The 24,792-nt window shown below is 53.2% G+C and overlaps 1 protein-coding gene across 1 annotated transcript in view; it reads left to right on the top strand.

Moving 5' to 3' along the window:
* The first annotated feature begins 2,589 nt into the window (after positions 1 to 2,589).
* Positions 2,590 to 24,792, top strand: part of SLC39A11 (solute carrier family 39 member 11) — a 98,450-nt gene continuing 76,247 nt past the window's right edge. The window contains exons 1-4 of the mRNA XM_055795633.1: positions 2,590 to 2,668; positions 3,587 to 3,700; positions 4,711 to 4,749; positions 12,313 to 12,471. Coding sequence (XP_055651608.1) covers positions 3,593 to 3,700; positions 4,711 to 4,749; positions 12,313 to 12,471 — 306 coding nt within the window. The 5' untranslated portion in view covers positions 2,590 to 2,668; positions 3,587 to 3,592. The remainder of the gene's footprint in view (positions 2,669 to 3,586; positions 3,701 to 4,710; positions 4,750 to 12,312; positions 12,472 to 24,792) is intronic.

Here is a 24,792-nt window from a genome sequence, read left to right as displayed (position 1 = left end):
AGCCCTGCACCATCCGCATTCGGCTCCTTTCCCGGGGCTGCCTCCTGCTCCCGCAGACCTCCCTGCAGCCGGCTCCTTTCTCCCGCTCCCGCCTCTCCCATTCTCACCCTGCTGTTATTTGCCTCCGTAATTAGTTTATTGATCTCTGCCGAGGGTACCCGGGACTGAGCTGCAGTGAAAGCTGCTGTACAGGTTCCCTGTGAATCATATTGCTAAACCCCTGACGCTAATGAGTCTTTGGCAACCATGGACCGAAATCTCTGCTCCTGCCCATGCTTCTCCCTGCTGTGCCTGCCTTGTTGGAGGGTCGTGTGCATTAAACCGGGACTTAACAGTACTCTGTGTCTGGCAGTCAGGCTTCCTGCTCCAGCTTGAAATGTCAGGGATAGTTACAGCATGTGCAGATCCGCGGGTACTCGCATCCCCTCCTGTTCAAAGCAGCAGCGGGTCCCAGCCTTACGCGGGGTCCATCGTGTCTCTCACAGCGAGCTGAAAGCCAGCAGAGAAGCACAAAGCTGTCACTTTGTGCCCTGTGACTAATAGGTGACATTAGCTTGTAGGATGGAGATGGATGGAGATGGTGTTACCCCTGCTTGGCGCTGCCTGTGCTGCTGTGCTGCTCCCCTGCCCTGTCCTCTGGGATGTCTCTGGATGTCCTCGTTCCCTCGGCTCAGACCGCGCCTTGGTACAGGTCCAGGCTGGCTCTGTCCACCGCCCCAGCTTGACATGGATGGATTTGGGTTGGGAAAGAGCCCAGCAATGAGCCAAGCTGGTGCAAAGGGGAGACGGGGTGGGAGCAGAGGGACCCCATTTGCTGTGCCCCGCGGGAGGCGTGTCTGGGGCTTCTCCAAACCTGCCTCAGCTTGCAGTGCCCTGGGCCATCGCTGTGCTGGGATGTGTCTCTCTGCATCGCCTGCCTGCTACAGCTACCCCAGGCATCACTAAGGAGCTTTATTGAAAAAACAAACAAACAAACTAACAAAAGGAGGGATTTATGTCTTGGCTGCCTGGTGGCCCCAGGACTCCCTGGAGCCAGGACTGCGTTGCTGCCCCTTGCAGCATCTCACACACCTTTGTGAGAGAGATTGCATAAGAATTTGTGCCCCTTTTGTTTTTTAAAATGCATTTTAGGGGCTCTAGGTAACCTATGGTTTTGACCACTGGTCTCATCCTTCCTGGTGCTGCCACAGGCAGAGGCCACAGAGGAGCTGCCAGCCCTCGCCGGTGCTGCATTTGCCTGCCTGCACTGGGTGCAGCAGGCTCGTCCGCCCGCTGTGGGGCCAGGGCTGGCCTGGACCCTGTCCCTGTCCCTTGTGGGGCTGAGCTGTGCAGGACAGGCAGGACTGTGCAGGCAGGCAGGAGGGGGAACAGCTGGTGCCCTGTTTTCCTGGAAAAGGTGACATGGAGGTGTCCCTGCACGTAGAAATGACACTGGGGAAGGGGGGTGGATGCGATTGATTTTGCTGATGCTTCTGCACGGAGTCTCACTGCCATCACGACTGTCCCCATTGTGCCCAGGGCTGCCCACACATCCCCAGGCAGGGACATCCCTGCCAGCCGCCCCCAGCCCATGGCAGCTTGCCAGGCTGGCTCCCGTGTCAGCACTGTCCCCACGGCCAGCCCCGCCAGCTCACCAGCTGTCCCCAGCCCTGCCAGCCCCTCCATCACGGCTGGTCAGGGACCCCTGGGGTGGTGGGGGGAGCCTTTTTGTTCTGTCCCCACGTCCCTCCCAGCTGGCACCTTGCACTGCATCTGCCTTGTTATGGGAGCTAATGAAGGATGCAGGCAATTACAGGGGGAGATTGATTAAATCCTAAATCAGGGAGGTTTCAAGTGGCCTTGACCTTTCCCAGCTGTGGCAGGGGAGGTTGATCAAAGGCTTTTAAAAGATAAACACTCTGATAAAGAAGGGTTATGTTGCAAAAGAATTGGATGTGACGTTCTGCCACCTCCTGCACCTTCTGGCGCGGCACAAGCAGGAGACACCAGCGAGCCCTGAGGCTGGCCCGGCTCCCTCTGCTCCATGGCCATTGGGGTAAGCCCCTCACACTCCTGCCAAGGTGGCTGAGCTGCTGGGGCAGGAATCGGTGCCAGAGCTGCTTCTGCCCGTGATGATGCTCTGGGGGGATGTTAACGGCTGGGGGAGGATGCCGTGATGCCGGATGCATGCTCCAAAGGCTGTGACGGGGATGGACAGTGGTTGTTTGGTCCTGTTAGGTATTGCAGGCTGCCACGTACTGATCATTAAGGTGCAACTTCTGGTTGTTAATGAGCGCGGCTGACGAGCACAGCTCACCATGCCGGCCATGCTCCCAAGCTGCCAGGTGGCAGGAAGGCACGCCATGGAAGCACCCCAATCCAAAGACCAGGAGCTGCCTTTAAGCAGCCCAGCGGGAAGCCTGCCCGGGGGTCACCTTGCAGCTGGGGGCTGCGCCGTGCCCGGGGGTGGCAGTGGCGGTGACAGCTCCCCCCGCGCCTTGCCGCGCCCGCCCGCGCCGCCCGCCCGCCTCACTGTCCCCGCACCTCCCCCTCCCGAACCGCAGAGCCGCGGGCGGCCCGCCCCCGCCGCGCTCCCATTGGCGGCGGCCGCGTTGATAGGCGGGGCGGCGGCGACACGTGCGGCGGCACCAGGAAGTGGTGGCGGGGCCGCGGCGGGCAGCGCCGGGCGGTGAGCGGGGCCGGGGTCCCCCGGGGGCGCGGGTTAGTGGCAGGGGGGCTCCCTCTTGGCGGGGCCGGGCAGCCGAGGGGGTCTGACGCGAGCGTCCACCCCGTAGGGCCGGGCAGCGGGCCGGGGGCAAGGCAGGGGGCCTGGGGGGGCCCGGCAGGGGGAGGGAAGGGAAGGGAACGGTGTGTGTATTTCTCATAATCTACCTATAAACGTTTAAATACACCTGTATTTTGATATATTCGCATATAAGCGTATAAATATGTATGTACTTACATACCTATTGACGTGTCGGTAGTTGCACACACGCGTGTGTTCCCTCGCAGCGCGGCTCCGGGTCGCTCGGGGCCGGGTGGACTCAGGTGTCCGTCCCCCCCCGCCCTCGGCACCCCCCCCGGGCACAGCCCCGAGCCCTGTTTCGGTGGCCCAGCCCCGGGCCTGGTTCCCCTTTCTGCCTGGTCCCGGCAGCTGAGCGGAGCGGGGTGCTGTGAGGCCGCTCGCCTCCAGCGCCGGGAACGGGGGTTTTCGGCGTAAGTAAGTGGCACCGAGAAGTGGGATGTGGTGCACGTGCCTGGGAGCTGCCCCGGGGATGTGGGATGGAGCGTTTCCTCACTCGGTGAGGTTTGAGCGGTGTGTGTTTCTCTGGAGCTGCTCTGCCCTGGTGCCAGCTTGGGGGGCTGAGCCCCAAATCGGCATGGGGTCGTGCACCGGATGGGGTGTGGAGCATCCCATCCCTCCTTGGTCCCTCTTCTCTGTGCTTGGATTAAATTGCAAAGCCCTACTTGAGGGGAAGAGAAGCTTAGACAGGCTCAGCAGGGAGGATGGTTAACTTACCTCTTCGGTGAGGAGGGGTGTGTGTGGGGGGGTATTCTCTGTCTTTAAATACCACACACTTCTCCTGATGCAACTAATCTCTCCTAGGTCAGCATGATCCCAGGGCACGGGCCGGTGATCCAGGCGGTGCTGGGAACCTTCCTCACCTGGGGGCTGACAGCTGCTGGCTCGGCGCTGGTGTTTGTGTTTTCCAGCGGGCAGGTGGGTGCTGGGATCACTCCTCTGTCCCTGGGAGGCAAGTGGGGCAGGGGGCTGTGCTATGCTCGTGGTGGGGTTTGGCTGCCTGGTCCCAAGTGTGAGGGACTGGATGTTGGTCCTGGGACAGGAGGAGAAAAAAATCCAGCTCATTTCTATCCTGTCTGTCAACACAGAAGAGGAGAAGGAAATCAAATTCCTGACCCAGGCTGTGGTATGTGCTGTAGCAAGCTCACGGCACTTGGGAGATGGGGCAGAGCTGCAGGCAGGGCTCTGTGTTTGGAACAGCAGGTTCTCCTCCTGTAACCTGGCTTTGCTGCTGCATCCCCAGTGCAGGATTGGGGTCAGCCCATGCTCAGAGCAAGCCAAGTGCTGCTCTTTAAGTCATCTTGTATTTCAGAATTAGAGGCCCTCCTTGCTGTTGTGTTCAAAATTGCCTGGATGGATTTATTATTTATGGCTCTCTCTTGTGATGATTTATTCAGGAGTTCTTTGCAAAGTGAGATTCCCTTTGCAGTAGCACGTTAGTTTTCTTCCTGGGGGAGGATGATGTGCTAATGAAGAAAAACTGCACTGGGAGTGAGGTGGGCAGGGTACGTGCTGGGCTACTGGAAGAGTAATGGCTTTGTTTGTAGCAGCTCGTTATTACAGGAATCAAAATGTTCAGGGAGGGGAAATGCAGGGCAGCATGTACAACTGGGCAGGAGAGTTTCTGGTTTACCTTTCTGCATCCTTTGACATGGGCACTGGATGGGTTGAGCCCAATCTGGGCACTGCCAGTGGGTTGAGGGAGCCAGGATGCACTATAGGCTTTTGGTGATGGTGGGCTGCTCTGTGTGAAAAGCATGGCTTTTGCCTCAAAGCACAGAAATCACTTGGGTTACAGAAATGGGAAGAAGAAAGATATCTCAGTGTGGTAGCGGTGCAGCTGCCTTCCCTCGTCTGCGAGGTTTACGGTGGTGTTGACTCTGCTGCTTCTACTGGGAGTAAATGGTGTATTTTGTGTTTTATTGCAGAGGCGGATCCTAGATGGGAGCTTAGGCTTTGCTGCGGGGGTAAGTACAGCTCCTTCTACTCCTTGTCTCTGCTTGTTCTCCTGCCGACACCTCTGAAGCTCTACCATGCTTCCTTTGGTTGCCTGCTTGTGTTAGTGTTTCTTGGATAATTGCCTGAGGTGTAGGTGGGGCAGGGAAGAGCATGGTGTGGTACTGCTCAGGTCTTGTCACGTCTCTGTGCCTCTTTGGTGAGGAGGGTCACAAGGATGTCAAGCTGCCCATGCAGGATTTGGATCTCTTGAGTTAAACTCTTTTTGCTTTCTTGGGCTTCTGAATTGCTCCTCCTGGAGCAGTGGTGCGATGAAGGTGGACAGGAGAGCCGTTGTCCTGGAGGCTTTGTGCTTCTTGCTCTCCTGCAGAGCGTGGGTGCTTTAAGCCCTTGGAAGAAGGGAGAATAAAGACACTGCAGCTTTGCATTGAAGGCGCATGCTAAATGTGGGGTTTGTTGCGTCCTTCTTGAAGGAAGACATGAAACTGTGGGGCTTGTGAATGTAGACCTCCTGCTGTGATGGGGAGCAGGTGGAAGGCTCATTCAGACTTGTTAAATCACGTTAGTTTTCCTTCAGGTGCTAGAGTGTGCCTGAGAGCCCAGGGGATGTGCTCTGGGTGGAAGGTGCATCTTCCCTGGGCGCAGGGCTCTGCCAGGCCCCGCTCGCTGTGTCCTGGCTGTGTAGCTGGCACCTGGAGCGTGGGCGACACTGCTAGGTTTCAGGGTGAACCACGAGCCTGGCAGCATGGGTGAGCCATCCTGTGGCGTGCAGCAATGCTGCTTGTGCCGAGGCTGTGCCCCTTCCTCCCTGTGCACCCCCAGGTGCCACAATGCTGCTAATCAAGGTGCAATTTAACTGTTCGCAGCTGTGGAGATTGCAGGTCTGCTGTTCCCAGTGGCTGGAGCAAACCCAGCTGCACTGAGCAAGAGCCTGCTGTGGCGGGTGACATGAAAGGCTACAGAGCTCGGTTTGCTCCCTAACAAGCTTTCCTGGAATGTGCCTGCAACCTGCTAATGTGAATAATTCAGCTTGCCTGTTGTAGCAGATTCGTGGGCCATCATTTATAAATGGATCACTTGCGTTAGGAATTGCCTGTTCTGGAGCTTTCCCCTGTGGTTTGATTTCTGAGCTGTTTTTCTCTGCAAGACACACCCTTGTCCCTACAAGCCAAGTTGGAGCCACTTTTGTGGTGTCAGGGAGATGCTCCTGGGGACAGCGTGCGCTGGGCTGTCCCCTTGACGTGGCACTGCTGTCTGCAAAAGCAGCCAGCACAACTGTCCTGCATCTGGGGAGGTACCAGGGCATGGTGGGGTGTCTGCCCTGTCCAAGGGCTGGTTCGGGTGCTGCCCCAGCACGGCATGATGCTGTCCTTGCTGTGGCCGCAGTGTCACCCTGCCAGGAGCACTGAGTCATCCCTGTGCAGCAGAGGCGTGGCTCGGCTGGTGAAGCAGAAGTTCTACAAACAGTTACTTTTCCCCTGGCTTCTTTCAGTTTGCTGTGCTTGGAGCAGGAAAGGGAACTTTTTTTTTTCCCCCTGGGGCTGCTGCAGTGTCTAGAGGGGAATGACAGTGAGGGAGCCTGTGGTGGCACATCCTGCTGGCTGGAGGTGCTGCCACCTAAACCACCCACAAGCTGAGATTTGTGAAGGCTTCTAAGTTGCGTTTGTAGGCTTGAGCTGCTGAAGCCGGTGCTGGTTGGGTTGAGCTGAGCTGCCTGTGTCACCCAGGGTCACTGCAGAGAACTGATGCTGCATGGCCAGGATGGCTCTTTTGGAGGAAGATGACAGATCTGCAGGTGATTGTGCCATGGTTGCTTCTAGGGCTGCTGGGCTTGCTAGAAGCAGGTTCTTGCTCGGTGGCCAAGTGTTTGGGTGGCAGTGACATGGCAAAAGCACCAAATTTATCTTCCTTTTGCCTTAGTTTGCTCCAGACGTGCCTGTAGCTCTTTGCCTGCTGCGTGGCATGGGGCTGGCATACCCCCCCTGAGAGGGCTGTGCTCAACCCTGCACCTTCATGCTTCCTCAGTGCAGCTGCCCGGCGCCGAGGAGGGGTTTGCTGGATGTTACCCCCAGGTAACAGGTTCCCCCTGAGTTCCTAGCAGATGGTTTTCTTTTCCCAGCTGGACAGCATTGTAATTGATTGACTTTAGCTTTTCTTTACCTGAAAGGTTTTAACATGAGAAACATTTTCCTCCCTGTACAGACAAGGGAAGCACTAGTGATGTGTGTGCTTGGCAGCTTTGCAGAGTCCACGGAAAAGATGGAGGAGAAACCGCCTCCTGACTCAGCCCTTTGGCAAGAGGGACCATGGCTGACTTGCAGCTCACTGCAGGATTGTGGAGGTGGGATGTGATGCTGGAGCTAAGTAGGTGGCATGCCTGAGGCAGGTTTGCCTGGAAAGGGAACCCAGGTGGGCTGTGAAGTCCTCCTGGCTGGCTGGGACAAGGGGCTGTTCCTACCTCATCCAGGCTTGTGCTGCAAAACTGGTGTTGGAGGAACCTCAGGAGCAGCGTGGGCGCTTGGTGTTTTGGCAGGCTGGCTTCATGCAGGGCAAAAAGCAGGATGCAGTGTTTGGAAACCTATTTGTACTGTTTTTTCTCCCTCTTCTTCCCTTCAAGAAGTGTTTCTTCTGATGGCAGTGCTGCTCTGATTGTGGACTACTTATCTTGCTGTAAGGGATTTCTGTTGTAGAGACCATGTCTTTGATGTCGATCTCTTGCAGATATGGATGGGCTGTTGCTCTGAGCCCTGGAGCAGCGAGAGGCAGAACTTAACTGCCTCTTTATCTCTGCTGTGAAATCTGGGCTGCCAGGTTTAATTAAACTTCTGTTGTACTCTGTCAGAACCAGCAAAACTCCAATTCCTGTGCTTTTGGAGGCAGGTATCGCTTCTAACCTTGCTGTTCTGGTGCTCAGCTCAGGATTTCTGTTAGTCATCTGGGTTCCAGGGAGCATGCACGCTGCTCTCCAAGACCAGGATTGCTGATGAAACAGGGTATAACAGACGGTTGTCTCTCCTGTTGGTAATGATTTGCCTGCTCATCTTCTGTGAGCCTGCAAAGCAAAATAAAACCAGAATTAATTAAAAGCTTCTCTACAGCTGCTGAGCCAGGAGGAGGGTGTGGGACAGGGATGTCTAGGTGACCTCAAGGAGGATGGTCTGGGATGCAGAGTGTTCCTTTGGGGTCCAGAAAGCTACGGCTCGGCGCTGCCTTCAGAGAATCCATCTGATCTGGGGGAGCTGATGTAAGCCTGGGCGTGTGGTCAAGTTGCCGTGCCCTGAGCTGGGGTGTGCCGGGAGCATCCGGACTGCAAAGCAATGTCCCCTTTTGGCACAGGTCAAGCTGACCACATCTGATGGCGTAAGTGTCATCTCGGGAGAAGGGAGCCTGTGTGGCTGGCTGCTGCAGTGTGAAGGAGCTCAGCTTCTTCCAGCCTGGTACCTCTGCTTGGGTGTCCATGTGTTTAGCTTCTCTCTGCCTCAGTTCCCTTTCTGGAAATTATAGATAATGGAGGGCTTTGTATATGAAAACCTCTGAGGCGATGTTTTTCTATGGAGAAATGGCTTTTCTTGCTTGGGCATCTGATGTGGAATTCTGGCTTTTCTCTTACATCTTGATATTCTTAAATAAGACCTTTTTTTTTCCTTCTGATATTCTCTGTTATCTCAGTGTTATCCTGGAGGTGCTGTACTCTCGGACATCATAAACACTACATGAAACCTGCAGTCCTCCTTCCCTACAGCCTCGCATGGCTATTCCTCTTACTGGGTCGCAGTTTGGTTTCTTCTGTCCCAGGTGAAGCAGAAAATCAGAAAGACATGCTCTTTAAACTGCAGTAGGCACGTCTGGTATTGAATATTCTCTTTCAGTGCTGCTTAAAACAGCATCAGTAATTTACACAGGTCTACTGAGGCTGATTCTCGTTGTTGGAGCCTTAATGAAGTCAAGTGGAAAAGTTTGGCAGGGAAGGTGTCCTGCTGGTCTCTCACCTTCCACTTCCCTGTCCTGCCAAGGGGATCTCCTTCGCTTGTGAGTGGCTTGGGTTTTCCGATCCGCACGCTGTTAACGTGGCTGTTTCCCCTGAAGTTGCCGTTCTCATCTTGATGATCGTGCAGGAGTGTTGTGAGATGTTGCCACTCACAGCAAACAAGATGAGGGCTTTAATTTTAATGCAGTGGTGTGGTACTGGGCTTGGATTTACAAGGATGCTCCCCCTCATGCTGAGGTCCAGCAGGGCCAGCTGCAGCTGGGGATGAAGATCGTTGCCCTGATTATTTGCAGAAAAAAGCTCCTGTGTGGCTCTGAAGCCGTGTGGGCTGAGCTGAGGCGGTGCTGGCTCTGTGGTCTGGGTGGGGAGAAGTGAGGGCACCCACAGTGAGTCCCTGCCTGGAAGGGGATGTGATGGAGACCCATCAAACCCTGGGAGAGGTGCTGGGGCACAGTGTCGTCATAAATCCTGCTGCCTGGCACGTTTCAAGGGTTTCCCATTAGCATGAGGACACAGATCTGGGTTCAGTCATCTTCCGTGGCATGAGGCAGTCAGGTTTTGAGCCTGGCTTTTGTCTCCAGTTTCACTGATGTATCCCAGGGAAGGGTTTGGGCTCCCGGCAACCCAGGGATGCTTTAGATACGCAGCTGCCTTCTGTGTGCTTTCTCCTCCCCCATCAACCACAGCTTATTTTCCCCAGAGCTGGTAGATTTACAGCATTGTTGCATCTTGGCTCTGGAGCACGAAGTCTCTGCAAAAATGTCCAAATCCAGTTTGGCAGGAGGCATGTGTCCTGGTGCCAGCAAGCCGGTGCGCTATGGGTCCCCTGCTCCCCATCTTGGCTGGGCTGAGCAGGGCTGGTGCGAGGGGAAGGCTTTGTGCGGAGAATTGTACACTCCGCCAAAGTGGCTTCATGTTTTATTGATCTGAGGAGAGCCCAGGCAGGCTTTTTCTCTCTTATTCCTGTCTTTGATGCTGGCTTGCTCAGTGATATTGGTGGGGTTTGGGTTCCTGTCCCTGGAGAATTCAAAGTTTTGAAATGAAGTGTGATTTTTTTTTTTTATTATTCTTTTTGCCAGCAGCCTGATTTAAGTAACAACAACAAAAAAAGATCCTCATCCTCACCCTTTTGTTAGTTCAGGAGCGTCATCTGATAAGGGATGGTGCTGAATCAGAGGGGTAAATTCCAGGTCTGATGCTGAAGAGGGTGAGCAGGACCTTGGCTCAAGGTCAAGCCCGTGTCCGGGAGCTCACACCTGGGCTCTGAGGTGGGCTGAGGGGAGGCACAGGGACCTTGTCACTTCTGCTGGCTGCTGCAGGGTGACGACTTCCAGCTCCCCCACCAAGTGGAGTTGAGGGGTTTTGCTGCATCAGAGTGTAGGAATAAATTGCTTTTCCTTACCAAGCAAGTGAAGCTGGTTGGTTCAGCCCAGCAGTTTGTTCCTTCAGCTGGTGAGGCTGGGGTGGCTTAAAGCTCTGTCATCATCTTCCCCCAGAGCCCGTGTACCAGTGAAGCTGGTGGGAGCTCCGTTGCTGACTCCAGTGGTGACAGGATCTGGAGGCTGAGCAGTGTCAGGCCTCTGTTTTCCATGGAGAAATGATATCTTAACATAAGATGACAATATAATTCTGCAGAGCCTTTCCCTGTTGCTTGTGTTTCCATGTTGGGGTGTGTGGTTGTTTTTTAAAGGAGGTGGCATTTGAAATATGAAGTTTGACAGCCGTGGTTAAGCCTGACATGACAGCCTGCTTTCTTCTTACTCATAGCGAGCTGAGATTTACACAATCCCTCAGGGACTGGTGTCTACAGCAATAGGCATCTCGTTCTTTCTTTAAAAGTGATTTAAAATGTAATAATTTGTTACGCACTTCTCTTCCGCAGGCGAATACCCATACTGTGAGAGCAGGCTGAGCAGCATCTCCTCTGAGCATCCTGCAAATGGGGCTTTGTGGGGTGCTTGGGGTGGGTTGCTGGATGGAGAGGCAGGGTCACCTTTCCTCACAGGTGAGGGAGATCCCTCCCACTGCTGTCTCCAGGCTTGCTTTTCTTGTTCCTGCTGGATCCTGATCCCACAATCCTTCCTCTGGCGAGAGCTCCCCTTTGATGTGCTTCACCGCTCGAAGGCAGGGCTGGGGGAGAGCTCGGAGCATTGCCTGGACCACCCTAAGGCAACATGGACCCCGTCTGCCCACGGCAGGGCAGCGGGTGCTGCCGCATCCCTACCCTTTGCTGGTGCAGTTTCCCAAAGCCTGACACAGATCTGTGTGATTTTTAAGCCCATCTGTGCTTGTCTTGCTCACTTGCTTCCTCCCTGTGTGTGATGGGACTGGTCCCCAGAGCTGGTCACAGCTGAGCTCCCATGGAGCTGAATGGCTGCAGGGAGAGAAACTGGCAGCTGCCGAGGGCATTGCGCTAAGCTGATGACTGTTTAATTAACCCAGCCCAGTATGTTGGGCCGCAGAGGAGGGGAAGAGATAAGGTGATAAAATGCATGTTAATATTATGTTCTTTAATATAAGCTTGTGAAACTGGTGTCTCGCTTGGCTTTCTGTTCTCCACGCTGGGTATCAACCTGAGCAACCAGCTCTGAGCAGGGCTGGGTTGGAGATCCCCACAAGTCCAAAATACTGTTTTTCTGTGGTCTTTTGGGTAGATGTGCCTTCTCCCTCCCTGCTAGGCAGCAAGCAAGGAAAAAAGCCCTCTGCTGCTGGCAAGGTTTATTATTCCTGGTGCAAACTGGGTAGGACTTTGGCAGCACTGGTTTGTGCTGGGAACTGGTGCATTGCGGTTCAGGGTGGGAACTTGTTCTCTTCCCAGGCTGGGCCCTCTGGCTTGGATGCTGGGACAGGAGCAGCCCAAGTGTTGGTCCGTGCAGAAGCAGAGGAGTTGCAAAGCCCTCGTGCTGCAGTTGCCTTGGCCTGGGGTGGTGAGATGGGGATGCTGGCCGTTAAACCGCAGCAGGTTTAAAACTGTATAGCAAAGTTGTGACGTGCCCTTGGCCAGCTTGGCGATGGCTCTTTGGTTCCAGTTGCTATCCAATATTTTTTTTCTGCATGAGATCAAGGCTGTGCATTCTTCGTCCCCTGCCAGCTCTGTGGAGAAGCCCAGAGCTGGGCGCAGAAGGATTTGGTTCGCTCTGGCTTTGGCTGGGGTGCAGTGAATGAGAGGGTCGTGGACCTACTCCTGTCACTGCAGAACACCCAAGGAGAGGATGGCTTTCCTGCTCCCACTGTTGCCATTCCTGTTTGGATGGCGGTCGTGGCTGTGTTAATGGCACAGAAAAATGCCCTGATCATCTTGTGGTGTTTGTTTGCTGCTTGGGACTTTGGAGCCAAGAAGAGCCTTGGTGAAAATGGGGAAGAACCCTCACTTCTCCATCCTTCAGGGATTTGTCCTGTTGGGAAGCGGGTTTGGATGGCTCTGCTGGGTTGCAGTGGGGGTGAGCGTGGGGATTTCCTTGGCTGGTGGGCAGCTGGCGGGGGGAGCCGGTGGTGCTGCCGTGCAGCAGTCGGTGTCAGATGTGGTGTCAGATCCTCGTGGCATCGGTGCCTGCATGGTTCTCACTGCTCCCCTTTTGTCTCCCAGGTCATGCTGGCCGCTTCCTACTGGTCACTTCTGGCCCCGGCTATCGACATGGCAGAGGAGTCCGGCAGCTTCGGTGCCTTCGCTTTCTTCCCAGTGGCCGTGGGCTTCGCTCTGGGAGCAGCTTTTGTGTACTTCGCCGACCTGCTCATCCCGGCACTGGTAAGTGGGTGTTCCTGGGCTGGGGGGCTTCAGCTCTGCTGTGATAGAAGCCAGATACAGATTGGTTTCTATCACAGATTTAATGAAATCATGTTTTCTCCGAGATCCTGGGTGGCTCTGCCAGTGCTGAACGCAGCTTTAGGCTGTCTGCACTTTTTTCCTTCCTCCTTCTCCCCGCCCCCCCTTCACGCTTCTGCTTTTGTTCTTTTCACTGGCAGCACTTTGCAAACAGTTCAGGTGTGACCTTCTGTTTCAGCCCAGGGGTTTAATTCACAGAGCTGCCAACCCTCTAAGCATTTCAAAATTGAAAGAACCATCCTACTGTCGAGGAGTATTATTAAAAAAAAAAAATAAATTGGAAGCTGTTGGATTTGTACAGCTGAAAACAGAAGAATGGCTTAGTAGAGATATTTTCAAAAACTTGCAAAGAGCTTTTTAAATTTTGTATTGATTTTGGAGGAAGGGGGGATTATCTGTGGTTATGAGTAAGGAGTGTGAGGCTTTCCATTTGAAGAGCGGTGCATCTGGATACCCCGGTGTCCAGGGGAGCCTGCAGCAATCAGCCTTCCCCGCTCCCTTGCTTTTTGAGCCTCTCCTGACGGGTACAGCCAAACACATCCTCACCTATGAAGAAAATTGCTTGATATTATGGTGTGTCACTTCCAGTGCAAATGGATGCATTGAAGTAAAGAAGAAACAAATAAAATGACAGTGGTGTCAAACTGCTGAAAGCCTGGCCCTGCTCTGCGCTCTGCCTGCCCATGTCCTGCCTCTCCTTGGGGGTCCTGAACACTTTGCAGGATGTGGTGGGGGCTGGGTGCTGCCACCAGTCAGCCAGAGCCCTTGGAAGCCGTTTGCCGTCAAACCCAGCTTCTTCCCTCTGCTCTGTCACCCGAGGTCTCTTTCCTGCGTTGGCCATCGCAGCCATCGCCCTTGTTAGGAGGCGCTGGATGGAGCCGGGGATGTGTTTGATCAGCTGCCTGAAGCTGATGTTTCCCAACAGGGTGGACAAACGGCTGCACCACAAAACCTGCTTCTTCCGGATGGCTGGTGTTCTTCTCCGCTGAGTTTTGCAACAGGAGCGTGAGGAGGGGGAAGAGCATTGGGGGCAGTGAAATTCTTGTGTTGCGAAGAGCAGGATGGAGTGGTGGCAAGGTGCTGAGGGTGACAGCCTTGTAGGGAGCAGTGGAGTATGTATAAAATATACAATCATATCTTGCTTTACACTGATGGGAGGTGAGCTGTTGCTTCCTCTGGCTTGACACAGCCACTTGTGCCATGTGGGAGGGCACGTGCCCCTGCATGCTTGTCCCACAGGGAATCTGGTGGCTGGTGCGTGTGCTAACGCTGAGCACGAAGGGGATCTATGCCCCATGGCTGGTGCTGCTGCCTGTGGGGTTTGCTTCCAGAAAAAGGGGGTGTCCCTTAGCTGGGGTGCCTCCTCCAGCCGGATAGTAGGCAGCACCCGCCTTGTTAGAGCTTGTGCAGATGCTAAGTGCTGCTTGTCCTTCCCCTGGATAACTTGGGCAGGGTCAGGAGAGCTGGCATTTGGGGGTGCGGGGGGCTGCTGTGCTCCCTGCCCAGAGGCAGTGGTGGTGGCTCCTGGGGCTGTTCAGGGACCCTGCAATGAGCAGGAGATGTGACTTCTGGGATGCTTTAGGAAAAGGACAGGCTGCCCAGAGACTTGGTGAAGTTATGAGGGATGTTGTGGAAGGAGTGTGAGTAGAGGTTAAAGCTGAATGTGTTGAAATGAAAATTTGGCCGGTGCCTGGTCAGTCTTGAGCCATCCTTGGGGCTGTGCTGGCTGGGGAATTCAGCTCGAGATGCATCTCCTTTCAGCTGGAGGCCAGAGTTCTCTCTCAGGAGCCAGTGCTGCTCAGGCAAGGGTTAAGCCATTGCACTTCCAACAACTCTTGCTTCTTCTAAAGTCAGTTAAAATCTCAGGGTTGTTTTTGTACACCCCCTCCCCACCCCACTTCCCCTTGGGTGGGGGAGGGATGCTGGAGGGACCATGGGGCACGCTGTCCCTGAGAGGGCAGGACAAGGGATCAGGTTTTAGCAGGTTGCTCTTTGCAGAGAGTTCTCTCTCTGCCTGGCACTCCTCTGTAATTGGTGTGCTGGATAGCAACAGGTAGTAAAAGCTTTTAATGACTCCTTATCATCCCAGCCCCCCTCCTTGAGGAGGGAGCAAGGCTTCACTCCTGCTGCAGCCTCATCAGGAGCTGGGTGGCTGCAGTGGTACCCGAGTGTTTGCTCAAACGGGTGGGAGAGTTAAAACTTCAAGACAAACTGGTTAATGATGCTGAACAGCTGTAGTCATTAAATTCCTTACAAAAGACAGATCTAATCTATTACATCTTTATCTTTTGCCATTTCCCTCTGTGAAGCCTTTAACATGTTTGTTCATTCTTTAGCTGAGTTTATGGAAGAGGAGATAAATGCTGGCCTGTGAGCGCTTGGCTGGGCTGGTGGAGGACAACAAACCGCAACAGGGCATTTGGGTGTGCTTGGAGAGCGAGACCCTTGCAGAGAGGCCTCAGGAGCCCTAAAAAAAGGGGCTCTCCCTCATTTTGATTACCACCTCCTCAAATGTGGTGTTCAGCCAAAGTGTGTCTCTACCAGCTGCACTGGTTTGGTGGCTGGGGAGGTGGTGGCAGAGCTGCTTCTGCAGCAGGATGTTGCTGTAGTTTCTGGAATATTTTAAACTGCTAACAAATGGGCTGTCTGTCTCTTCCTTCCCTGGCCCCAGTGATGCCACAACAGGTTTCTCTCCTTCCTTTGCTCTAGTTTAACCTTATGGCTACTTTTGATGTAAGAACTTGGCCTTCAACTGGTATTTAATGGGGTGGATGGGGAGAATTGACAGGTGTTGGAGGGGTGTATGAGATGCTCCTGTCTACTAAAAGGGGTTGGGGTTGAGGGCATTTGCCAGGAGCTTTTGAGGGAGACCTTACTTGAAAGTATCGCTCAGTGCAGTAAGTCTCTGATCACAGAGTAGCTATTTTGGGCCTACAGTAATGTATAGGAATGCTGGAATGAAGTATTATTATTCTCATCATTCAAATCTGTCTTGCAGCTCTGTTGACTTGGCTGGGTTTTGTTCAGTGTGATGTTTTATTGGGTTTCTGTGATGTATTTCTTGCTCCGGCCTCCCTCTTCCCAGAGGAGTGCCACAAGAGTCCAGAGGATGCATCCGGCCCTGACTCCAGTTTTCAGACAGACTTTGGCTTTGGCTCCTGAATTTTCACATGCACATGTGTTGCATTTGTCTTTGAGCCGGTGGACCCTCAAGATCTCTCCTGGCGGTGCTGCAGGCTGGTGGAGTTCCCGTGCCCGCGCGGGTGGGCTTTGGGTGGGATGCTGGGGCTGGGTGCAGCAGAGCCACCTGTGTTGAAGTTGTGGCTCCCAGGAGCTCCCTGGCTCCTGCCTATTCCAGATCACTGCCCTTGACCGCTTCTCTGAGCAAGTGGGAATTCAGACACTGTGCTGGTGGCATTGGGAATGTGGCACAGGCAGGGGAGAGGAGAAAGCAAGCTGGTCAAAGCGGAGGTAATAAGCCCCTCGCAGGCTGCATGTCAGCTCGGCTGTACCTGCCTGCCCACGTGTGTGTGCGCGCTTCTATTAACAGTCTTGTTCTTTCCGCTTCCCGGCTGCATGACGTCCTCATGGCTCCCCCCTCGTTACGCTAAATAGAATAATGAGGCTTAATCAGCTTCATCTCCTCTACCTCTAGGCTTCATTTTGCTCAAACATCTGTCCACATACAGAAAGCAGCTGTGGTGGGTGCAAGTCTGCAGTGGGAGCCAGGCTCGGTCCAGGGCCCAGATGGATGCCGTGGTGTGTGGGGTCGGGGCAGCCTCGGGGTCCCCCCCAGGAGAGCTGAGTGGTGGTCGAGAGGGAGGGGAAAGCAGATGTTGCGGGTGGGCCACTACTCAGTTATAACTAGGAGCCTGCCAATACTTCTCGTGTAAAAGATGATTGGGGATGGGAGGATGGGGAGCCAGGGCTGTAATTCTGTCATGGAAATACCATCTCAATTGGATTAGTTTGTTTTTTTTTTTTCTTGTCAGCTAGATACAGGGTTTGTTGTTTTTTTGGTTGGGTGGGTTTTTTTTTCTGAGAACAGAGTGAATCAATAAAGCCACGTGTGATGGGTATACCATTCCTTCGATTTAAAACAAATAGTAACCAAAGTGCCTTTTAAAAGCCTTTTGCCTGGGTTGACGTGTGATTGGTGTCAGCACTGGCCCCCTGTGCCACAAAAAGGATCAGCGTGGCCGAAACCCCTGCCTGGGGTCTGGGGCTTGCATTTCATACTGGTTTTGAAATATTTTGGGCTGTGGTTTGCAGCTGCGTGACAGTTTTCATGAGCAGGCTGAGGATCTTCATGTGGGATGGGTGAGAGCGGAGCGGGTGCATGTGTGGATGTTCATAGTAGGAGGCTGAATCCCATTAACCCTCTCAAAATGTAATTGTGTTGTGCTCCTGCCCTTCTCTAGTTTAGCAAATGAAGCTTGCAGGCTTTTTTGGATCATAGTCTGGGACTGGGCATTTTACACAGTGACTTTTAGGCTATTTTTGGCAAGCACCCTGGGGAAGGATTTGAGAAGTTGGTAAACAGATATCCAAGGGGTACTCTCCTGTTTAATAACGATGATGTCTTGTTTGGCTCAGAATGTGCCTTGAGGATGTGTATTTTTCTTGCTGAATCTGTGCAAGTCACTTACTGAGGGAAAGCTGGGAATAGTGCGTGGATGGTGGAGCTGCAGGAGGGGGAGGAGAGACCATTGTACCTGCTGCAGGCATCATTGCATGTTATTTAAATTAGTAATTTCTTTCTCGGGGCTAAACCACAGCTGGATTAGACCATGGGAAGCATTTTTTCTGGGGGGGACAACTCAAGGTAGCGATTCCTGGCACATAGCTGGTGTCCCAGGGTAACGAGGCAGGGCACTGGTTAGCAGTGTGGGTGCAGTTCAGGGGTGTCAGTGGTGCTCCCAGCTTGGCACTGGCAGCGTGTGTGCTTCCACCCAGCGAAGACAGAAAGCCTTTAATTCTCCTCTCCCTTCTGATTTGCATGGAGCTGGATTTGATGGGTTAATTATTTCATGAGGCAGTAAAAATGTGCTGGATCTTGTTGCTGGTGTTAATTTGTAATCGGAATAAAGGTTCATCTTATGCAATTTGCTAATTCCTTCGAGACATGCCCGTCACAAGTTTCCATTCTTAATGTGCTTTTTCCTGTTCATCTGTGGCTCCTAGAAAGTTAATTAGCTGCACATCCTCTTTGCCATAGTAGGTAGAGGCTTTTTTGATTCGAGCATTAACCAAGGGACATGCCTGTTTGTGGGGCATTTGTATTTTCTGGCTTATTAAATTTCTGAGTGTGGGACTGAAACACTGTCCAGAGCAGCCCAGGGACCCAGGCACGGTGGTGTGGGTGGCATCTCGCAGAGCTCAGTCCAGCAGCTGCATGTCTCAGGCCACATAATTTTGGGAAAATGGTCAAATAAAGGGGGTCCAGTGAGGTGGTTTTGGTGGCCTGGAGCATGCAATGTGCCTCTACCCATTTTTACATGCAGAATGTGTTCAGCGTTTCCTGGTCTGTGCTCCCCGCAGCCCTGCTGCTCGCTCCCACTGCCTGCAAAGCCTTCCCGCATCTCGGCATCCCTCCTGGCGAGAGCTGAGCTGGTGTGGGGGTGCCTGGGTGCAGAGGGGGGGAACACGTGAATGCACGATGGCAAAGCCGTGTCTGTGCCGTGCTTGTGCTGCCCTGAGCCAGGGGTTTAGCCCCCACAAAGCGGGGGCAGCACAGCCCCCCTGGAGCCGGACAGCCCTGCTGCCATCACTGTGCTCTCACACCCCTCTGCCACGGCGGCGTTGCACCAGGTCCAGCCTGAATCGGCATTTCGCTTGTGCGAGGGACTGCAGGAGGTGGGCCTTTGCCTTGTGGCTGGGGACTCGGTGACACGGGCTTGTGTGAGCCACAGCTTGACTTGTGCATTCCTGGTTTGCTCTGATTTCCTTTGCTTGGGGGGGGGGGGGGGGGGAATAGCAGCCCTTCTGTTTGTTTTGTTTTGTGGCATTCTGGCCCTTTTCCACTGGCTCTGGAAGGAAGGATCCGGCTGTGAGGACAGAAGAAGGGAAACTTTGGGAGCTTCATCATGGAACGCAGCAAAGCCTTCTGTTGGGAAGGTCCTTCCCTGTCAACCCTAAATAAACAGGAGTACCTCCGCACGAGTCTGATTACTTCATCAAATAAACCCTACCCCACCCTTCCCCAAGGCCAGCTATGGATCCGCGTGGGACTGATGCCTACGATCTGCTCCCCGTGTCCTGTCCCGGGCAGGTGACAAGGGCAGGATTCAAACAGGATCCCTGGTGCAGACCACAAAGCCCACCCATGGGATCCTCTGACAGTCTCTTGTTAGAGTCCCACTTCTTGAGGCCGGCACCCAGAAACCCCTGAAGGTTACTTTAAAATCTGTTTGCCTGTATGATCTGTGGGAAGCCTGCCTGCCTCCCACCCTTCCCTGCCCACGAGCAGTGGTTTTAGTGATGGAAATCCAGTTGTTGCTAGATAGAGTGAAATTATTTGCAAAAAAAAAAAAAAAAAAGCATGAAGTTGTAATTATACTAATTTTTAGAAAAGTGTTTTGTTTTATTAATGGAGGTAAAGGGTTATTTACTTCCAGAGTGCAATTTGTCAGCTGCTCTTAATTATAGTTCTCTCTCTTATTATGGATTAAGCATTTCAAAAAAAACCATTACGTTTGGAGCCCCAAAGTTAGAGCTAAACAGTAGAGGTGCTTTGGATCTGAGTCAAGTTAAATTCGCCTCCCACCCTCATTAGGTTTATGGGGACAGTCACTAATTGCTGACAACAGCTGCAATCAGGAGCAGTCCAAGTCATTGCAGCAGCGTGGCTGTGCGGGCTGCCAGTGGGGTTGCATGGGGAGCAAGGAGATAAAAAAAAAAATAAATAAAAAAAAATCCTGCTGTAAAAAAGCAAGGGCTGAGGAAAACCTGGCTTAAATCCTTGTTCCGTGAGCTCCTGCACTGGATGCATGTTTCACCACTATTCCCTTCTCCATTATGCGCCCGCGATAAAGCACCGCTTTCCCCGCTGGTTGCCTCGAGTGGCTATTACTGACTGATAAGGCTGGTAATGGAACATGGGGCTTTTCTCTCCTCTGTGGCTCAGCCTTTGCTGATTGAATTTCAGCTACTGTTTGGGACCAGACTCAGAATTGTAAGAGAGGATAATTTTTTTCCAAAAGGAAGAGCACACTGGAATACTGGATCTGCCTCGTGCTGTCCAAAAGAGTCTGGCTGGCATCATGTGGAGCGATGCATTGCTGTTCTGGGGGTTCTGCTGGATCCTGGACGGCATCTGACCTTTTTGCTGATTGGATTTGAGCATGTGTGTGAAGTTTTAGTTCTGGAATAAGCAGAAGGCAGGCAACGAGCTCCCAGGGGGGAGAGCAGGGTGTGGGTGCTGACCCACTGCTCGCAGTTGAGTGGGGATGGGAGGGGACTTGGGTGCTCAGAGTGCCCCAGCATTGCACTCGTGCTCCAGGTTGGGTGGGCTCTGTTGGTGGGAGCCTCCTGGGCTGTAAAAGCTGGTGCTTGAGAAACTTCAAGCTCCTTGCCTTGCTGCAGTGATGCTCTGTGCCCTGCCTGCATCCAGGCAGACTCGGGGAAGGAGTCAGGAGCCCTCTGCCTCCGCCTCCTGTGGCTGTGGTGCTGGTTCATAGCAAAGAGTCGGCTGCCCCAGGATCGCGTTGCCTGTAAGAGTCGTTCCTGTAGCATCCCTGGAAATGTTAAAACCCCCCATATTGGTGCAGTGCTCACAGATGTGGCTAGTGATGGACTTGGCAGTGCTGGGTTAAGGGTTGGACTTCAGGATCTTAAAGGTCTTTTCCAACCTAAGTGATTCTACGATCCATGCTCTTACTCTGAACACCTGAATGAGGCCCCGTTTCTCCGCAGGCACGCAGAGTGCTATGGATGGTTCCTTGGCTGTTCTTTGATCTTAAAATCTGCCTTTGAATTTGCTCATAGCATAACCCCAAATTAATGCCTCCACTGTGAAAAGTAAACCTGCTATTAAAATGACAGAGAAGCAGTGAGAGAGGTTGCAATCGGTTGGGTGGTGAATGTCAGGGAGAGGAAGGCTGCTTTCATGTAGATCAAGAAAATATATGTGCACAGATCTATAACTGCAGCACAATGCCAACTTGCTCTCAGGGTAAACTCTGACTCACCCAGACTGACATGACACTGCTGTCTGCTTTGCAGATGAGCTGTAAAAAGTCAGTTTTGTGCCTCTTGTGTGCTTGTGCCCCAGGGGGGGCAGGCCCTTGTGCAAGGGGCTCTGCACGCGCCGGCTGACACGCTGCCTCCCGGCTCGCAGGTGCCATGGGTGGCTGTGGTGAGTGGGGTAAAACAGACGTTTGCTCTTCATCTGGTGGAACATCATGCCTTGTTAGGCTGACGACCTGCCAGAGAGGAGCATGCCGCTGGGGAAGTGTGCGTGTGGGGTTTGTTTGTTCCTTTCTGCTCAGCCTGGCTGAGGCTCTGCTGGTGTTGGGACTCTGTGGGTGTCTCCGGTTTTGCACCCACTGGATGCTCTGGGTACGTGGCTGTGGCGTGGGGTGTGTCATCCTCTGGCTGTGCTGGTCCTGGTGGGGTGCATCAGGGTGTGAAAACCTTCGTGATGTGTGTTGCTGTCTTCCCCCATCGTGCTTGAATTGTCAATGAGGTGGTAAAGGTGATGTGACTTTAATCTGTTGTCCACAGGCTTCGGAGCTAATGCAAACTGAAAAATTGACTGGATGAGTCTCCTCTTTGAGTTTCAGGCTATTTGCAGGCTTGGGAAGGCATCTTGCTGTTGGTTTACATCTTGTGCGTGTTTTTTAAGGCCTGTCAAGACTTTATAGGTGGGGTACATGCTACACATGTAAATAAATGCTATGAGGGCTGATTGCAAGCTTAATTTCTGAGCTTTAGGTGGTTTTGGTTGGAGTTCAGCACCCAAAAGAGTAACCCATGGAAGCCTGGGATGAGCCCTGCCCGTGGGGAGCCAGCTCATTCCCCAGCTCAGGATTCAGCGGTGCCCATGGGACAGTCCTGAGCTTCCAGAGGAAGGGAAGTTGGTTAGCTTCTTGGTGGTGGTAATCAGGAAATGCCTTGTCCCTTATTATTCCTCTCTTCTGTAATGAATTAACAAATTAATTGCACTAGCTGAAGAGAATGAAGGGCCTCTCCTGTGGATTTGTTGCGCTGTGCTTTAGGAAGGTGTTTGAGACTCCCTTGACTCTGCCGCAGCTCCTGCAGATGAGCAGAGGAGTTGGTGTCTCTCCTGGGCTTTGGTGCTATTTTGGTAATTATGGGATTTACAAGATGTGGAGGGGAGAAAGAGCAGAAACAGTGTCCTTGGGAATGAGCTGGCTGCAGGCTGGGGCTGGTACCCACGTGGCTGCGATGCTTGGGGGTGTGGGAAGGGGCTGTGCCCCAGCAGTGCTGCTTCTCCATCCATCTGCTGGGGACTCGTGCACCGTCCGCACCGCTAATTGCGGGCCTAAAGGAAGTTGTGTTTTCATGTAATGTAATTAGGCAGCAATGGCGTGGTGCGGCTCTTCATTTCAGGGGTGATGGATCGCTGGCTGAGCCCTGCTACATCCCACCAGCCCTCCGAGGAGGCCCTGCTGTTCCCCTCCCAGGGCTCCTGACATCCCACCCTGCAGCAGGAGCCACCCGCTTTGTTCTCCCTGCTTTCCCATTAATTCAATCTGTGCTGATGGCAAATCATTACTGAGGAGTATATTGTGTAAAAATGAGCTGTTAATTGAAGTTTTGTTTGCTTTTTCTCTTACCCTTGCAAAAAGCCTTGCATGATAAAAGGACTGTAAAAATATATGTTGCCATGCTACAAATACACAAGGTGGGAAGGGGGCAGGGAGAGAGGAAAGAGGCAAAGCTGGTCTCCATTAGACTTTAATAAGCATGTGGAGAAAAAGCTCTTGTTAATCCCATCTGAGGCTTAAAGGTTTATTGCTAACAATTAAAATCTCATATTGTAGTGCTGACTCGATGCCACAAACCTCTCTGCCGTGTCCTGCTGAGCAAGCTGCCGGCGTCTGGGTGGTTGGTGATGTGTTGAGTAGTCCTTAAGAAAATATCCCTTAGGATCTGGCTGCGGCTGTAATAGGCAAGTTTCCTCCCAGCAAACAACTGGAAGTGGTTATACATCCTCTGTGGCTGTAATAGGCAAGTTTCCTCCCAGCAAACAACTGGAAGTGGATATACATCCTAACTGGTTTTGGTGGGCAGCACTTGGGTGTTCAAAAGCCCCACCTGGTGCAACCAGTCCTTTGAAAAATCAATTTACTGGTGGTGTTTCGAGGTTTCTCTGAGTTTCCTGGTGGGCAGGAGGTTGTTGACATGAAACCTGTCTGCTGCTGTTGCAGAGGTGGGTTTTGGTTGTTTAACAAGCTTGGGTTTTTGCTAGGTTGTGTGGCAAAAGCAGCGAAAACATTCCTGTGCTTTTGTTTTTGTAATGGCAAAGGTTGCAAAAACGACCTCTTTTCTGCCATGTAAAACATCGCTCTTGCAAAACATCAGGTTTTGTAACAAACCTTCTGGGTTTCTCAAGGAGCCTGAGAATTGCATGTGTGTTCCTCCCCGGCAGCGCTCGCCCTGGCCCTGCACTGTCCTTCCCAGACCGGCTGCCAGCAACATTCCTGCTGTGTTTTTCCTCCCTCCTGGAAGGGTCAAAGCCCTGGACGTGCCAATGAGAAAAATCTGTATGTTTGTTTTTAATATGAATGTTGCTTTGGCCAGAGAGATGGATTGGCTTGTGCCTGTCTCCCCTCGGAGCCCCTTGTGTGGCTCCTGTGGGGCCGGTGGCACGTGCCCGCTCCCTGGCAGCGATGCTGGCGTGGCCCAGCCATGCCATGTACCAGCTGGGAGCGGGTACCCTGCACCCTTGAATTGGAAGCGCTGTGGGATGCTTTCCTCTCATTCCTGTTGGAGGACAGACTTGGTGTATTTGAGGGTTTGGCATAGGTTTTGGTAAATTTACCTTTCTCCCTCCCTAGGGTCACCAGACTGGTGTTTCTGGGTGCGCTCGGTGCTGCCAGCACGTGAGAGCCCCGCAGGTTTTGGCACTGCTAAAGGTCTCCCGTCGGCTGCTCTCGGATGAGGCAGCTCCCAGGGAAGCCTCCCCAGCCGGGGCTGCTCTAGGGTCACCCTGCATGATACCCTGGCTGTCCCCACGCTACTGGTGACACAGAAGAGAGCTGATTTATTCCTCCTGCCCTGGCAGCCCGTCAGCAGAGGTTGGTGATTAAAGCTGCTGTTTGCAATTTTCAAGAATTATGAGTTATCAAAGTGGCTGATAATTAGCAGTGAATAAAATGTACTTGCAATAATATGACATTAGTTACAGATAAACTGATACCAGCCTTCCTTAATATTCACTTATGCTTCCCTGTTTGCAGTTATTAGGGGAAGGCTCTGGTGTCGTGTTGCTGCCAGCTGCACTGTCAGGATGAGAAAGGCCTCCCAGCTCGATGAGAGCTGCTCGCAAGGCACTACTGGAGCAGATCTGCTGTAAAAATGCTGAAATTTTTTTGTCTGTGGATGTACCTTCCCTTTCCAATTCCCGCGGCAGTGCTGCCATAGCTACAAGCCTCCCGCCTGCTGCAGGCAGGGTGGGTGCTGGGCCAGGGGAGGATGTGGGGCTGGGGGAGCCAGATGGAAGATGCTCGGCGTGCGAAGTGGGGAGCCCTCGGGCCTCCCCTGCCGTGGTTCTGGAAAAATATTGGTGATCCCAGCGCAGGCAGCGGGACTGGTGTGGGGGGCATGCACTGCCGAGCTGCAGGGAGGGCTGCTGTGCTCAGTGGGTTGCAGGATCAGGCCCCTGGAGTCTGTTCCTCATTGGGAAATTGAGTTTCGTGAGGATGCTCTTGCATTAAGCGACTGCTGGATTGATCATTGGGCTCTGAAGCTGAAACCATGCCTCTGCTCAGGTCGCCCCGCTCCTGCCTGGTGCCGAGCCGGTGCCAGTGCATTTCCACGGGGATTCCAGTTGTCATTGAGGAACAATTCCCATGCAGCCCCTCGCTGGCTGGGTACACAGCACTCGGCTCTGGAGCTTCTGCACTGCTGTTGTGATGGGACAAGGATGTGTTTAGGACCTGGCTGTTGGGATGAGGGCTTGGGGTGGATTCACAGACTCCCCAAGCTGCTGATGTCCACCAGCAGCACAAGCACTTGTGCAATGCTTCCCATGTGCTCATCTTTTCTATTTACTTT

Source organism: Falco peregrinus, chromosome 2 (assembly GCF_023634155.1).
Source record: "Falco peregrinus isolate bFalPer1 chromosome 2, bFalPer1.pri, whole genome shotgun sequence".
In the NCBI taxonomy this organism is placed as follows: domain Eukaryota; kingdom Metazoa; phylum Chordata; class Aves; order Falconiformes; family Falconidae; genus Falco; species Falco peregrinus.
Note: the sequence above shows the minus strand (reverse complement) of the source record. Positions and strands in the feature narration are given on the sequence as shown.